The sequence below is a fragment of the Mustelus asterias genome, chromosome 22 (assembly GCF_964213995.1).
Source record: "Mustelus asterias chromosome 22, sMusAst1.hap1.1, whole genome shotgun sequence".
In the NCBI taxonomy this organism is placed as follows: Eukaryota; Metazoa; Chordata; class Chondrichthyes; order Carcharhiniformes; family Triakidae; genus Mustelus; species Mustelus asterias.
In genome coordinates, this window is record NC_135822.1 from 15535055 (window position 1) to 15550683 (window position 15629).

The 15629-nt window shown below is 47.6% G+C and overlaps 1 protein-coding gene across 1 annotated transcript in view; it reads right to left on the reverse strand.

Moving 5' to 3' along the window:
- The window catches only part of LOC144509739 (MORN repeat-containing protein 1-like), a 203865-nt gene that overhangs the window by 19563 nt on the left and 168673 nt on the right, over nucleotides 1-15629 (reverse strand). The window contains exon 13 of the mRNA XM_078238521.1: nucleotides 12454-12530. Coding sequence (XP_078094647.1) covers nucleotides 12454-12530 — 77 coding nt within the window. The remainder of the gene's footprint in view (nucleotides 1-12453; nucleotides 12531-15629) is intronic.

Sequence of the window (15629 nt, forward strand, 5' to 3'; positions counted from 1 at the left end):
CCATGGGACAGTGCCAGCCTGGCACTGCCCACTTAGCACTCTGGCACTGCCCACTGGGCACCATATCCTGAGGAAGTGCTAACTGGGTGATCCCTGAGTGGGGGTTGAGCCTGAGTGAGGGTGTGGTTGTGATGGGGTGGAAGACAAGGGGAATGCTCCACAGGGCTGGTGAATCAGGGAAGGAGGGAACTCTGCGGGGATGGTGATTGGTGAAGGGGGGAAGTTTGCAATGGGCTGATCGGCAGGATCGGTGGGATTGGTAATGTCTGAGGGCAGTTGTGGGGGTGACTGGCACAGGGAGCGATCGGCTGGGCGGGGGGTCCCAATGTCCACGGGGCAGATGGGGGCAAACGTAGAGCGGCATAGGGAGCAATCAGCAGAGGGGGGGGGGGGGGTCCCAATGTCCGTAGGGGTGGGTGATGGCAGGGGGGAAGAGCAGGAGCTCTCCCGATACACTGGGAGATTGGGCACCTGCGCAATGGTGCTCCTGGAGCTCAGCAGCTGGCCTCCTCGGCGAGCTCAGGCTTCACCCCCCCGACTCTCCCACCTCACCACCCCTGCTCCCAGCCACACACACACTGAAAATCGCATCCTGGTACTTTTTTTGCGCTAAATGCCACAAGATTGCGGCTCGCAGCTTGCCAGGAAAAACGCCATCCTGCCTATTTTCTCACTTGGTTGACATCTAAAATGTTTCCGTAAGATCGCACCCACAGCCTCTGACTTGATCTTTTAGCCACGGTATTTATGTGGCTCGACCGGGTTAAACTTCGGGTTAAAAGCGACCCCTAGGATGTTGACAGTGGGTGCTGCAGCCATGGTAATGTTGTTGAATGTCATGGGGAGGTGATTAGATTTTCTCTGGTTAGAGGTGGCCATTTGCTGGTGTGAATGTTGTTTGACACTTTGTCAGCCTGAGACTGAATCTTTCTCAGTTCCTGCTTCACAGTGTGTGAGGAGCTGTGAATGGAATTGAACACGGTGTGATCATCCGCAAACATCCCCAATTCTCACCTTATGATGGAAGGAAGGTCACCGATGAAGCAGCTGAAGATGACTGAGGATAAGACACGGCCCTGATGTCCTGAGATGATTGGTTTCCAGCAACCTCAAACGTCGGGTAGAATTTTTTGCTGCGTTAGCCATCACCGTAAACAGCAATGTGGGCAGAACAGCGTTGGAAACGAGATTCTCGCCAGCGGGTCCTTATTTACGGATTTTCCCCACCCAGTGATATAACAAGGTTCCCGCCATTCATTTCAATACATTTTAATAAATTCAAATATCATTGAAGAGCTTTCCAGCCATGTGATCCCCCACCTCACTGAATATGCATACTTCTCTGATGTGATGTCACATCGCTGAGGTTTATGGCAGATATATAAAAACTGGAATCAGTCCAGGGAAACGCCCAGGGAAACCCGCTGGGGACACTAAGATAAGTATAGCCCCCGGGGGGGGAGAGGGACATACCTGAGGAGTGCCCTGGCACTGCTGCATGGAACTGCCCCTGTCAGTGCCAACCTGGCAGTGCCAGGTGGAAGTGCAAGGATGGGCCTTCTGTGGAGTCCCATTTGGTGGTTCCCCTTATCTATGGGAGGGGGCACCCAAATGCCTGTGGGTGGGGGAGAACCTCAATGTCTGTGTGGTGGTGGAGGTGGGGGTGGGGGGGGGGGGGGGGTTGCCCAAATTCCTGTCGATGGGGTAGTACCCTGCTGCCTATGTGGTGGGGGTGGGGTGCCTTGATGCCTGTTGGGGGTGGTGGGGGGCATCGATGCCAGTAAAATGGGGAGGTGCCCGGCTGCTTGTGGGGGTTCCTGCCCTGATGCCTGTCTGGAAGGAGCGGGGAGGGGGAGGTTGCCTCAATGCATGTGGGGGTCCCCCATGTCTGTGGGGGTGTGGGAGAATTTCTCTTATCGTAGATCGGGATGCCCTTTGAAGATGGCGCCAATCTCTGTGGAGCCGGCTTTGCCAGCTCCATCAGGCCCCCAACTCACCACAATGATGGCAAAACCACATCCCTAGATTAGCCTGCAACGCACAGAGTGCACTAAAATCTGGAGAGGAAACTCCGTTTTCTTGCCTCAGCCAGCACTCAAAACTGGACAAAAACATTGTCAGCACTCTGTGCGCTGAGGGGGAGATTCTGTCCATCTTTCCTGTGCTGTCTCATTGGCGAGGACAGCAGGGAATCGGAGCATGGACGGTGGGACACAACCTGGGCTGGTTATTAAATGTTCCTGCTCAAAAAATGCAAATAGCAAGACCTGAAGCATTTACTATCTGCAGAAAAGATTTACTGTGTTACTGTGAATGGGCTAGTGCTGAGTTGGGAATATGCTAACAAGCTTTCCTGCTCTTTAATGTTATCAGGTGAGTTCTGCTATAGAATTACACACATGGATGCCAAACAAGGATAGGATTGAACACGGCTGTGATGATTCCTGCAGTCAAATAGCCAGCTGACAATCACTGCCCAAGTTCACAGATGAAAACTGGTTTTGGAAACAACAAGGAAATAAATGGCAATAGAATAAAAGACCACTTGTGTGAGGTGATGGAGAGTGACTGGCGCAAGTGTCACTGTATCCCAACAGGAGAGCGATTGGCATATAGGCTTGAGTGAATCGTGAATGCCAGCATGGGACAATTGGGGCAGCACTGTGGCACAATGGTTAGCACTGCTGCCTCACAGTGCCAGGGACCCGGGTTTGATTTCCGTCACTGTCTGTGCGGAGTCTGCACATTCTCCCCGTGTCTGCGTGGGTTTCCTCCGGGTGCTCCGGTTTCCTCCCACAGTCCGAAAGACGTGCTGGTTGGGTACATTGGCCATGCTAAATTCTCCCTCAGTGTACCCGAACAGGCGCCGGAGTGTGGCAACTCGGGGATTTTCACAGTAACTTCATTGTAGTGTTAATGTAAGCCTACTTGTGACACACACACACAAATACACATGCGCACACACCCACATGCATGCACACACACACACACACGCACACACACCCACACACACACCCAGACGCACACACACACACGTACACACACGCACACACTCATGCACACACACCCACACGCGCACACACGCACACACACACACACACACGCACACACACACTCATGCACACACACCCACACGCGCACACACACACACACACACGCACACACACACCGACACGCACATATCCTTCCATGCGAGGTGCATTGGTTACAAATGAGCAGAGACATTTTTTTCATCCCAGGGCCTTTTGCTGAACTGAAATAAATAAAAACTTTAAACTTTTGTGCCAAATGGCCTGTGTTTGTGCTGTAGACTCGATATAATTCTCTGTGTAAGTGGAAGGATATCATCACAGGACAGTGACCCTACACAAGTGGAACTGACTCCCAGCAATAGTGACTGACACACTGACCCAGATGACGCCAGAACAGAAACTGAAGCAGGTGGAACCCCTATCCCTATAGGATATAAACTGCATCTTCAGAAGAGAATTGGAAACTGTTAGAAAAGGAAAGAAGACTGAAAGAAACGTTAATAAGATAGCTTTCAGATCTGTATTTTACACCTTCCGTGCAGCAGGTAAACCGAGGACTCGCTGTGTAATGAAGCATTTTAAAACCACCTTGGAAAACAAAAATTCAGCTTGACATTTCCTGTGACATCTCTTCTGAGTGGCATCACCATCAGATTGGTTGACTATTGAATAATTAGCTTCATGTCCTTGGCAGCTTTTAAATGTGCTTCATTTGCCCAAAGCAACTTCACCACCATCATAGGGGACATGAGTTATTTTTGCTAATTGAATTAAAAATGCAAGTAATTTGCAGAGATTTAAATCAGTTTTGACTTGATCAGTTGGTGCATGCACAGCCCTGTGAGAAACTGGCTCCGACTGACCCGTGAAAGGGTCTCAGGCTCCACCCCCTGTTCACTCCACGCAGGATTTTATGGCCTCGCACGTCCTGAAACCGTAAAAATCCCACCCGAGGTCAACGGACCTTCCCATGGTCTGCCCCTCGCCCGCTCCGATTCCCATGGCAGGCGTTAGTGGATCTTACCTGGGAAGGTGAATCAGTTCAGCTAAAGGCCCTGGGAAAGAAAAAAATGTCTCTGCTCATTTGTAACCAATGCACCTCGCATGGAAGGATATGTGTGTGGGTGTGAGTGAGTGTGAGTGTGTGTATGTGTGTGTGTGTGTGTATGTGCGTGTGTGTGCGCGCGTGTGTGTGTGTGCGTGCGTGTATGTGTGTGTGCACGTGTGTGTGCGTGCGTGCATGTGCGTGCGTGTGTGTGTGTGCGCGCGTGTGCATGTGTGTGCGTGCACGTGCGTGTGTGCGTGTCTGTGTGCATGTGTGCGCGCGTGTGTGTGCATGCATATGTGTGTGTGCGTGTGTGCGCATGCATGTGTGTGTGTGCACATGCATGTGCGTGCGTGTGCGCATGCATGTGTGTGTGCATGTGCGCATGCGTGTGTGCATGTGTGTGCGCGTGCGTGCGTGTGTGTGCATGTGTGTGTGCGTGCATGTGTGCGTGTGTGTGTGTGCGTGTGTGCGTGTGTGTGCATGCATATGTGTGTGTGCGTGTGGATCAGGCTCAGCTGTAATATCCCTGACAGATGCTTAGGCAGCAATAATTATCTCAGCTCCCACATGGTCAGCAGTAAGGAGTACTGGTGCTCGAGAATGACCTGCCCTATGAAACTGTGCGCCAGGGAGCATCAGTGCCATTCGGAGAGGAGGGAGGAAAGTTGAGCAAAGGAAACTGAACAGTTTTGTAAAACAAAATAATTTTCATTGATACACCACCTTTCATACCCCAGGCCATCCCAAAACGCTCACAGACAATTTTTGAATTGCAGTCACCATTGTAAGTAGGATTTGCAATAGCCAATTTGCACACAGTAAGTTTCCATAAACAGCAAAAGTCATAATGACCAAGTAATCTGTTGTAGTTTTACTGACTGAAGGATAAATATTGGCCAGGACAGGGGGAACTCCCCTGTTCTTCTTGGAATCTTTTCTGCCCATCTGGGAGGGCAAGCTTAGGTTAAGGTCTCATCAGAAGGATGGTGCCTCTGTCAAAGTAATTTCCTGTGTCAGCCTAGTTTGTGTGGCTGAAGTCTCTGAAGTGGGCTCTCAACTCACCAGTTTCGAACTCAGTACAATGCTCAATGTAAGTGATGGCTGTTGGGATTTAGGGATGTAAATTTGTGGTGAAGGATTAAATAGAGATCAGACACTAAGTGTGAAATTACCAGGGCCACAGAGGGTGCAGCCTCTGTACATCGCACAATGCAACAAAGCCAATCAGTAGCTCTTTATAGACTGGTGCTGCCTGAAGGCAAATTCAGATTCGCAGCAAATGTATTAATGGGAGATGGACAGAGGAGTCTTTAAAATTTCACTGGACCATTTAGATCATATCCATCTGGATATTTTTAATGGATTTCTTTTTATCTTGATCTCTTTAGTCTATCCCCAAATCACGCATCACTCCCCAGCTGACGGTCGTGATATAATCCTGTCTTTCTGCGAGCTGTTAGGAGATGTGTCCGCCCTTTTACAATTTGTGTGGATTGACACAAAAATACTCTTTGTGCATTGCCCTGCTGGCATTTACTGTGTCTACGCTTTGTACTCCCCTATAGCCCATTGGAGGGCCATTTCCAAACAGAGATCTGTATAAGCCTGACTGTTTTCCTCGAATGTTGCTGAAGGAAGGATAGTTATCTTCCTTGGAATAAAACAGGTTGTGGACCTGAGACAGCCTGATGCCCCGTGTCTGCGGGGTGGCGGTTCACTTTTACACCATACCAAATATGCATTTGCAGCCCATCCGTCCCCTGAAACATTCACTCCTTAAACCAGCAGCACAGTGCAGTGTGTACTATCATGCGGCGTGTACGACCATGTAGTCTGTACTATCCTGCAGTCTGTACTATTCTGCAGTCTGTACTATTCTGCAGTGTGTACTATCCTGCAGTGTGTACTATCCTGCAGTCTGTACTATTCTGCAGTCTGTACTATTCTGCAGTGTGTACTATCCTGCAGTGTGTACTATCCTGCAGTGTGTACTATCCTGCAGTGTGTACTATCATGCAGCGTGTACGATCATGTAGTCTGTACTATCATGCAGTCTGTACTATCCTGCAGTGTGTACTATCATGCAGCGTGTACGATCATGTAGTCTGTACTATCATGCAGTCTGTACTATCCTGCAGTATGTACTATCATGCAGCGTGTACGATCATGTAGTCTGTACTATCATGCAGTCTGTACTATCCTGCGGTGTGTACGATCATGTAGTCTGTACTATCCTACAGTATGTACTATCCTGCAGTGTGTACTATCCTGCAGTGTGTACTATCCTACAGTGTGTACTATCCTGCAGTGTGTACTATCCTGCAGTGTGTACTATCCTGCAGTGTGTACGATCATGCAGTCTGTACTATCCTGCAGTGTGTACTATCATGCAGCGTGTACGATCATGTAGTCTGTACTATCCTACAGTGTGTACTATCCTGCAGTGTGTACTATCCTGCAGTGTGTACTATCCTGCAGTGTGTACTATCCTGCAGTGTGTACTATTCTGCAGTGTGTACTATCCTGCAGTGTGTACTATCCTGCAGTGTGTACTATCCTGCAGTCTGTACTATTCTGCAGTCTGTACTATTCTGCAGTGTGTACTATCCTGCAGTGTGTACTATTCTGCAGTGTGTACTATCCTGCAGTGTGTACTATCCTGCAGTGTGTACTATCCTGCAGTGTGTACTATCATGCAGCGTGTACGATCATGTAGTCTGTACTATCATGCAGTCTGTACTATCCTGCAGTGTGTACTATCATGCAGCGTGTACGATCATGTAGTCTGTACTATCATGCAGTCTGTACTATCCTGCAGTGTGTACTATCATGCAGCGTGTACGATCATGTAGTCTGTACTATCCTGCAGTGTGTACTATCATGCAGCGTGTACGATCATGCAGTCTGTACTATCCTGCAGTGTGTACTATCCTGCAGTGTGTACTATCATGTAGTCTGTACTATCCTGCAGTGTGTACTATCATGCAGCGTGTACGATCATGCAGTCTGTACTATCCTGCAGTGTGTACTATCCTGCAGTGTGTACTATCATGTAGTCTGTACTATCCTGCAGTGTGTACTATCCTGCAGTGTGTACTATCATGCAGCGTGTACGATCATGTAGTCTGTACTATCCTGCAGTGTGTACTATCATGCAGCGTGTACGATCATGTAGTCTGTACTATCCTGCAGTGTGTACTATCCTGCAGTCTGTACTATCCTGCAGTGTGTACTATCATGCAGCGTGTACGATCATGTAGTCTTACTATCCTGCAGTGTGTACTATCCTGCAGTGTGTACTATCCTGCAGTGTGTACTATCCTGCAGTGTGTACTATCATGCAGCATGTACGATCATGCAGTCTGTACTATCATGCAGTCTGTACTATCATGCAGCGTGTACGATCATGTAGTCTGTACTATCCTGCAGTGTGTACGATCATGCAGTCTGTACTATCCTGCAGTGTGTACTATCCTGCAGTGTGTACTATCATGCAGCGTGTACGATCATGTAGTCTGTACTATCCTACAGTGTGTACTATCATGCAGCGTGTACGATCATGTAGTCTGTACTATCCTACAGTGTGTACTATCCTGCAGTGTGTACTATCCTGCAGTGTGTACTATCCTGCAGTGTGTACTATCCTGCAGTGTGTACTATCATGCAGTGTGTACTATCCTGCAGTGCCAGCATTTATTGCCCATCACTAGTTGAAAGTCAACCACATTGCAGTGGCTCTGGAGTCACATGTAGGCCAGACTAGGTAAGGACGGCAGATTTCCTTCCCTAAAGCACATTAGCGAGCCAGATGGATTTTCTCGACAATCGACAATGGTTTCATGGTCATCAGTAGATTCTTAATTCCAGATTTTTAAAATTGAATTCAAATTCCACCATCTGCCGTGGTGGGATTTGAACCTGGGTCCCCAGAACATTTGCTGAGTTTCTGGATTAATAGTCTAGTGATAATACCACTAGGCCATCGTCATGAAATCCCCATGATTTGAACATGGGGATACTGCTTAAAGTGCTGTTTGATGTTGAAGCTACTGCTTCAACATCAAAGGGTTAAAATCCTGGAAATCCATACCTAACAGGATAGTTTCTCCATGTGGGCTGCAGTACTTCAAGAAGGCAGCCCACCACCACCTTCTCAAGGGGAGTGGGCAATAAATGCTGGCCTGGCCAGCAACAACCACATCTTAAGAACAAATATTTTTAAAAGTTCTTTGGGGTAGGTGGCATGCCCCATGAAATTTAAGGATCTACACTTGGGAGACGATCACCTTTATATTTCGACCCCATTCACTACCAGAGACATGAGCATCTGCGCCTGCATTATGAGGAGGCTGGGTCTGATTATCAATATGACACTCCCTCCCATAAGACCATAAGAGGACTATAAGAAATAGGAGCAGGATTAGACCGTTCGGCCCCTCGAGCCTGCTCCGCCGTTGAATAGGGTCATGGCTGATCTGACATTCCTCATGTCCACCTTCCTGCCTTTTCCCTGTAACCCTTGATTCCCTTACTGATCAAAAATCTATCCAGCTCAGCCTTAAATATACACATATCCCTCTCTCCTTCCATCTGGTGAAGTGGCTAGTTCCACCTGGCGCTACCCTGTCAAAATTTCCAGCAACAGCGATTGTCCCTGGGGCAAGTAACAGGTATCGGGGTGGCATGATGGCACAGTGGTTAGCACCACTGCCTCACAGCGCCAGGGACCCGGGTTCGATTCCCGGCTTGGGTCACTGTCTGTGTGGAGGCTGCACATTCTCCCTGTGTCTGCGTGGGTTTCCTCCGGGTGCTCCGGTTTCCTCCCACAATCCGAAGAAAGATGTATTGGCCATGCTAAATTCTCCCTCAGTGTACCCGAACAGGCGCCAGAGTGTGGCGACTAGGGGATTTTCACAGTAACTTCATTGCAGTGTTAATGTAAGCCTGCTTGTGACACTAATACACTGAAACTTATCATATTGATAAAGGCACTGCCCCCTTCACATGGTCGAAGGGTCTGAAATACCCTCCACTTAGATTGGTGTAATAGATGACTGCCTGAGCAACTCCGTCCTGTATAACAATAACTCCACATAGTTTGTGATAGGGTGGTTGAGGATGGGGGCAGCAGAGGTGAGCGAATGTGAATGATATTTATTCAGGGCAAGAAATGAGGTATCAGAAAAAATGCACCGCGTAAGATGGCAAAGTGACGACCAACATTTTTAACCGGTCCCACTAATTGATAACTGATTTCTTTTATTGTTGCAGAATTACAATTTTACACCAGAAACAAAATGAAAAATGTTGGACCTTAAATCCCCATGAGAGTTAAATATTTAAGCAGCTCTGTTAGATTTTATAGAGTACAGATTATTTACTTAGTTGCTATAAACATTGAAATTCATCAACTCTGTTTATGTACCTGTAATAAAAATGTCCAGAACTTGGTGTTTGCTTTATACTACCTCTGGGTTCCAGGGTCCCATTTATTTGCATTTAATACATTCCTGTCCCAGGGCTGCACTTGCTCAATCTGCTGCGAGACGGGGTGATGTCACAGAGTTACCTGCTGTGACCAGCCTGCCAGACAACATTACTACATGAGGTGCTAAGTGCATTGTTGCCACAACACATTTCTCAGCATGAATTGACTGCGACAGATACACTGCAGAATACTTTTATGGCCCCACTGTGTGGGCAGGGAAATCAGAACAGCAAGCATATCCCCAGCTAGTTTCCAGACTGCAGATTAAAACCTGTGAACTGCTTAAATTATTAAACATGCACTGCTGTTGTGCTTTATTTACCGTTTACTTATTTGCTAATTTTCTTCCCTTATTTCTAGAAGACAACTTGCTATGATGGAATCAAATAGCAAATTGGAATGAACTGCCCACTCATGAAAAGTGGCCAAACTGGTGAAGTATTAGGTCTTTGTAGGTGTTTGTGAACAGAATTCCCACTCACCTGAAGAAGGGGCTTAAGGCTCCGAAAGCTTGTGGCTTTTGCTACCAAATAAACCTGTTGGACTTTAACCTGGTGTTGTTAAACTTCTTACTGAAGTATTAGGTACCAGGAGCACATGGAATTGCGGTGTTTGCTACTGTCCTGTGTAAGTATATGCATGATGTGGAGATGCTACCAAATAAACCTGTTGGACTTTAACCTGGTGTTGTTAAAACTTTTACTAATTATATGCACACATTCATGAGTGTGTTGGTGTGTTTGTGTAGAAACATAGAAGATAGGAGCAGGAGGAGGCCATTTGGCCCTTCGAGCCTGCACCGCCATTCATCACGATCATGGCTGATCATCCAACTCAATAGCCTCATCCTGCTTTCTCCCCATAACCTTTGACCCGTTCTTTTTTTATTAATTTGTGGGATATGGGCATCGCTGGCTGGTGCTAAGTGCCGCCAGCATTTATTGCCCATCCCTAGTTGCCCTTGGAGGGCATTTAAGAGTCAACCACATTGCTGTGGCTCTGGAGTCACACAGGCCAGACCGGATAAGGGCAGCAGATTTCTTTCCCTAAAGGACATTAGTGAACCAGATGGGTTTTTCCGACAATCGACAATGGTTTCATGGTCATCAGTAGATTCTTAATTCCAGATTTTTAAAAATTGAATTCAAATTCCACCATCTGCCGTGGCGGGATTTGAACTCTGGTCCCAGAACATTAGCTGAATTTATGGATTAATAGTCTGGCAATAAGACCACTAGGCCATCGCCTAGTGTGTTGGTATGTTTGTGTGTGTGTTCACTGATGTGTTTGTGTGCATGCATTAATGAGTGTGTTGGTGTGTGTGTTGGTGTGTTTGCATTCATGTATGTGTTGTTCTGTTTGCATTCATGTGTGTTTGCGTGTGTGCGTGCATGTGTCTAGATGTGCATGCATGCATATGTTGGTGTGTTTGTGTATGTGCATTTATGAGTGTTTTGGCATTCATCTGTGTTTGTGTGCATGCATTCATGTGTGTTAGTGTGTTTGCATGCGTGTTGGTGTGCGTGTGTAGGTGTGTGTGTGTGTTTGTGTATGTGCATTCATATGTATGTGTTGGTGTGTTTGCATTCATGTGTGTGTTGGTGTCTCGATGGGTCATCCAGATGTGAGGTCCAGATGTGAGGTCCGCTCTGTCTGCACAGGTGCTGTCAGACCTGCTGAGATTTTCCGGCATTTTCTGTGTTTGTTGAATTTCTATTGCGCTGTTAATTTAGTTAAATGTCCCGGGGCAATTCACAGCAGCAGAATCGACAAAGTCTGACACCCAAGTCACCAGGACAGGTGACCAAAGAGGTAGATTTTATTGAATGTCTTAAAGGAGGAGGGAGTAGGGTGGGGAGGTTTAGAGAGGAAATGCCAGAGCTTAGGGCCCAGACAGCTGAAGGCACGGCTGCCAGCAGTGGATGGCAGTATGCAGGACTGTATCACGCTTTTATATTTCCTTATCCTGATAGTGAAATTACAGACCAACAGGTTTGTGACTCTATGATACAACACAATAGGAGAGAATCTGAGTTGGCTGCAGTGAGGTAAGGGTGATTTGGTGAATGCAGAATCCTGGCACTGGGCCTCGCCCGCTGGTAATATCCCACTACCTGTTCCGGTGTGCCACGCTCCCCGCCGGGAGCGTCAGTTTGTAAAATCAGCCCGACAGCGTGAAAGCAATTAGTTTTGGACACCTGCAGCCAGCGAGCAGCAGCAAACGAGGTGACTTTCGTTCCACCTCGGCGAGCCAGGTCTGAGCTAGAGGTGAAAGGACAGTTTTACGGTGTCAGCCAGCCCCTCTCTGAAGGCGAAGCCTGAGCTTTCTGCATTGTGCGGTGTTTTTATCTCTAATTGCACACAATGCTGGTCTGTCAGCAGCAAGAGACGGAGACCGGGATCCCAGCAGATCACAGCTAAGGGGCTTAGCAAAGCTGGCGAGTATATTATATTGCAGCTGTCAATGTGCCACTAATATGGCACCAAAAGACAGCTAAATTGCAGCCTCTGTCCAAAGCATTAACCCATTGTTTGTCCTTACCGCCCCTGACAGACCCACTCCGTATTTCTAGCATTTGCCGTGACCTTTTAGAATTATTTTTGCTACCCACACTGAGATGTGTAATTATTTTTATGATGTTGGTACTCTGTGGAGCACTCTACCTAAAGGTCTCTAAGTGCTTCTGTAATAGACTGTGCAAAAGCAGCTCATCAAGTTATCGTCACCTCGGCAACCTGACAGTCCTTGCTTGCTCCCCAGACCAGCAGCTTGTTACTGCAGAAAATGAGTTAACAACTGTTTGCTGCTTCTCCCCAGGCACAGGGCACTGAGTTAAGTGCTACACTGAGGCTCATGTACTGGTTAAGCTGTAACTCACACCCACCTGCTCTCTGATATCTTCTCCTGTGAGGCTGTTGCTCTTCCGTTCAGTGTTCTGCTGCTCAACTTCTTGCTCGATTTCTGCATTTAAGAAGTTAGGACAGTCACTTATGTGACACAAAGTGCAATAGACATCTTGTTCAACTCTGTAGTTTTGGGCCAGTAAGTGGCAAATAATGTTTGTGCCACAAACGTGCCAGGCAATGATCATCTCCAACAAGAGAGAATCAAATCTTCTTCCCTTGATGTTCAACGGAATTACCAACACTGAGTCACTCACCATCAGCAGCCTGGGGATGACCACTGACCAGAAACTGAGCTGAACTGGACCACCCATAGAAACACTGTGGCTGCAGGAATAGGTTAGAAGCTGTTAATTCAATGACAAGAATCTCTCCTCCTGACTCCCCAAAGCCTGTCCACCATCTGCAAGGCGCAAGTCAAGAATGTGATGGAATTCTCATCCTTTGCCTGGATGAGTGTAAGCTCCAATAACAAAAGCTCGACAGCACCCCTCCCTCCCTCACCATATCTATGTACCATCTACAAGATGCACTGGAGCTATTCACCAAGATACTTTCGACAGCATCTTTCAAAGCAGTAGCCTCTACCATCCAGAAGAACAAGGGCAGCAGAATCAAATCATAGAATCCTACAGTGCAGAAGGAGGCCATACAACCCATCGAGTCTGCACCGACCACAATCCCACCCAGGCCCCATTCCTATATCCCCACATATTTACCCTCTAATCCCCTGACACTAGGGTCAATTTAGCACGGCCAATCAACCTAACCCGCACATCTTTGGACTATGGGAGGAAACCGGAGCACCCGGAGGAAACTCACGCATACACGGGGAGAATGTGCAAACTCCACACAGACAGTGACCGTGGCTGGAATTGAACCCGGGTCCCTGGCACTGTGAGGCAGCAGTGCTAACCACTGGGCCACCGTGTCACCCAGATGTGTAGGAACACCACCTTCTCCAAATCCTTCTTCAAATCACACACCATCCCGACTTGGAACTATTTTAGCATTCCTTCAATGTTGCTGGGTCAAAGTCCTGGATCTCCCTCCCTAACAGCACTGTGGGAGTGCCTTCACAGGGAGATTACAGTGTTACAGGAAAGCAGCTCAAGGAAATTCGAGATGGGTGACAAATGCTAATGTTATCAACGATAACACCCCATGAAAGAATTAATATAAATCAGGGGCTGCATTTTACAGAGCTGGGGCGGGGGGCGGCGGGGGGGGGGGAGCAGAAGGAATGTCAGCTAGAAGCTGATACAGAGGAAACCTGCCCAGCAGACACAACACGCAGGGACGGGCTGGATTGGTTCAGAATGGGAATTCTGCCCCTCAGTGGGATAGTTCTGCCCTTGGGAGCTGATGGCCAATCTGATTGTTTAATTTAGACAAATGCGAGGTGATGCATTTTGGTAGATTGAACCAGGGCAGGACTTACTCAGTTAATGGTAGGGCGTTGGGGAGAGTTATAGAACAAAGAGATCTAGGGATACATATTCATAGCTCCTTGAAAGTGGAGTCACAGGTGGACAGAGTGGTGAAGAAGGCATTCGGCATGCTTGGTTTCATTGGTCAGAACATTGAATACAGGAGTTGGGACGTCTTGTTGAAGTTGTACAAGACATTGGTAAGGCCACACTTGGAATACTGTGTGCAATTCTGGTCACCCTATTATAGAAAGAATATTATTAAACTAGAAAGAGTGCAGAAAAGATTTACTAGGATGCTACCAGGACTTGATGGATTGAGTTATAAGGAGAGGCTGGATAGACTGGGACTTTTTTCTCTGGAGCATAGAAGGCTGAGGGGTGACCTTATAGAGGTCTATAAAATAATGAGGGGCACAGATCAGCTAGATAGTCAATATCTTTTCCCAAAGGTAGGGGAGCCTAAAACTAGAGGGTGAGAGGGGAGGGATACAAAAGTGTCCAGAGGGGCAATTTTTTCACACAGAGGGTGGTGAGTGTCTGGAACAAGATGCCAGAGCTAGTAGTAGAGGCGGGTACAATTTTGTCTTTTAAAAGGCATTTAGATAGTTACATGGGTACAATGGGTATAGAGGGATATGGGCCAAATGCGGGCAATTGAGATTAGATTAGGGGTTTTAAAAAAGAAAGGGCGGCATGGACAAGTTGGGCCGAAGGGCCTGTTTCCATGCTGTAAACCTCTATGATTCTATGATTGGCTGACAGCTCAAGCAGTCCTGGCAGATTCTCGCTGTGGCTGCGTGGGTTTCCTCCGGGTGCTCCGGTCTCCTCCCAAAGTCCAAAGATGTGTGGGTTAGGTTGATTGGCTGTGCTAAATTGCCCCTTGTTGTCAGGGGGATTAACTGGGTAAATAGTGGGGTTATGGGGATAGGGCCTGGGTGCGATTGTGGTCAGTGCAGATTCGATGGGCCGAATGGCCTCCTTCTGCACTGTCGGATTCTAACAGATGTTACCGGGACTGCATGAAGGAGGATGGACAAGATCATGGCTGCCCCAGAAAATTTAATCCTGGGTTTTTTCAGGTGGGGAGGGATCAGAGGACCCCAGGAAGGATTTCGGGTTGGGGGGGGCTAAGTTTTGGAGGGTACAAAACGCAGAAGGTAAGGGTGAGGGGTATCTTTGGGGGGGTTTCCCCCTGTGAGTGCAGGACACTTCTCCAAATGAGGCCCCAACCCCCCATCTTCTCTGCCCTTTTCCATCTAGGCATTAAAAGACGGTCTGCTCACGTCAGCTGCATCCTGGCACGGGCAGCATATTATTCAGGCTTGCCAACAAGCCTGATCGATCTTTAATTATTTAGTTACAAGTGGTGGACTGACTGTGAATTTGCCGCCTACCAACCCAGCATGTTATGAAGGTCAGTTTGGGGATGGGCAAGGAGGTCGCCGGCTTGCCACCTCACCTATTTGACGTGTGTGCCTCTAGCAAAAACAAGTTGAAAGTTTATTAGTCACAAGTAGGCTTACATTTACACAGTCTCACAACATCAGGTTAAAGTCCAACAGGTTTATTTGGAACCGCGAGCTTTTGGAGCGCTGCTCCTTCATCAATGATAACTGAAGACTTCGAAAATAATAATAGGACTGGACAGAGGCAATGTGAATTTATGAAAGGCAAAACATGTTTGTCAAACACGTTAGAATCTTTTGAGGATATAACTAGCAGAA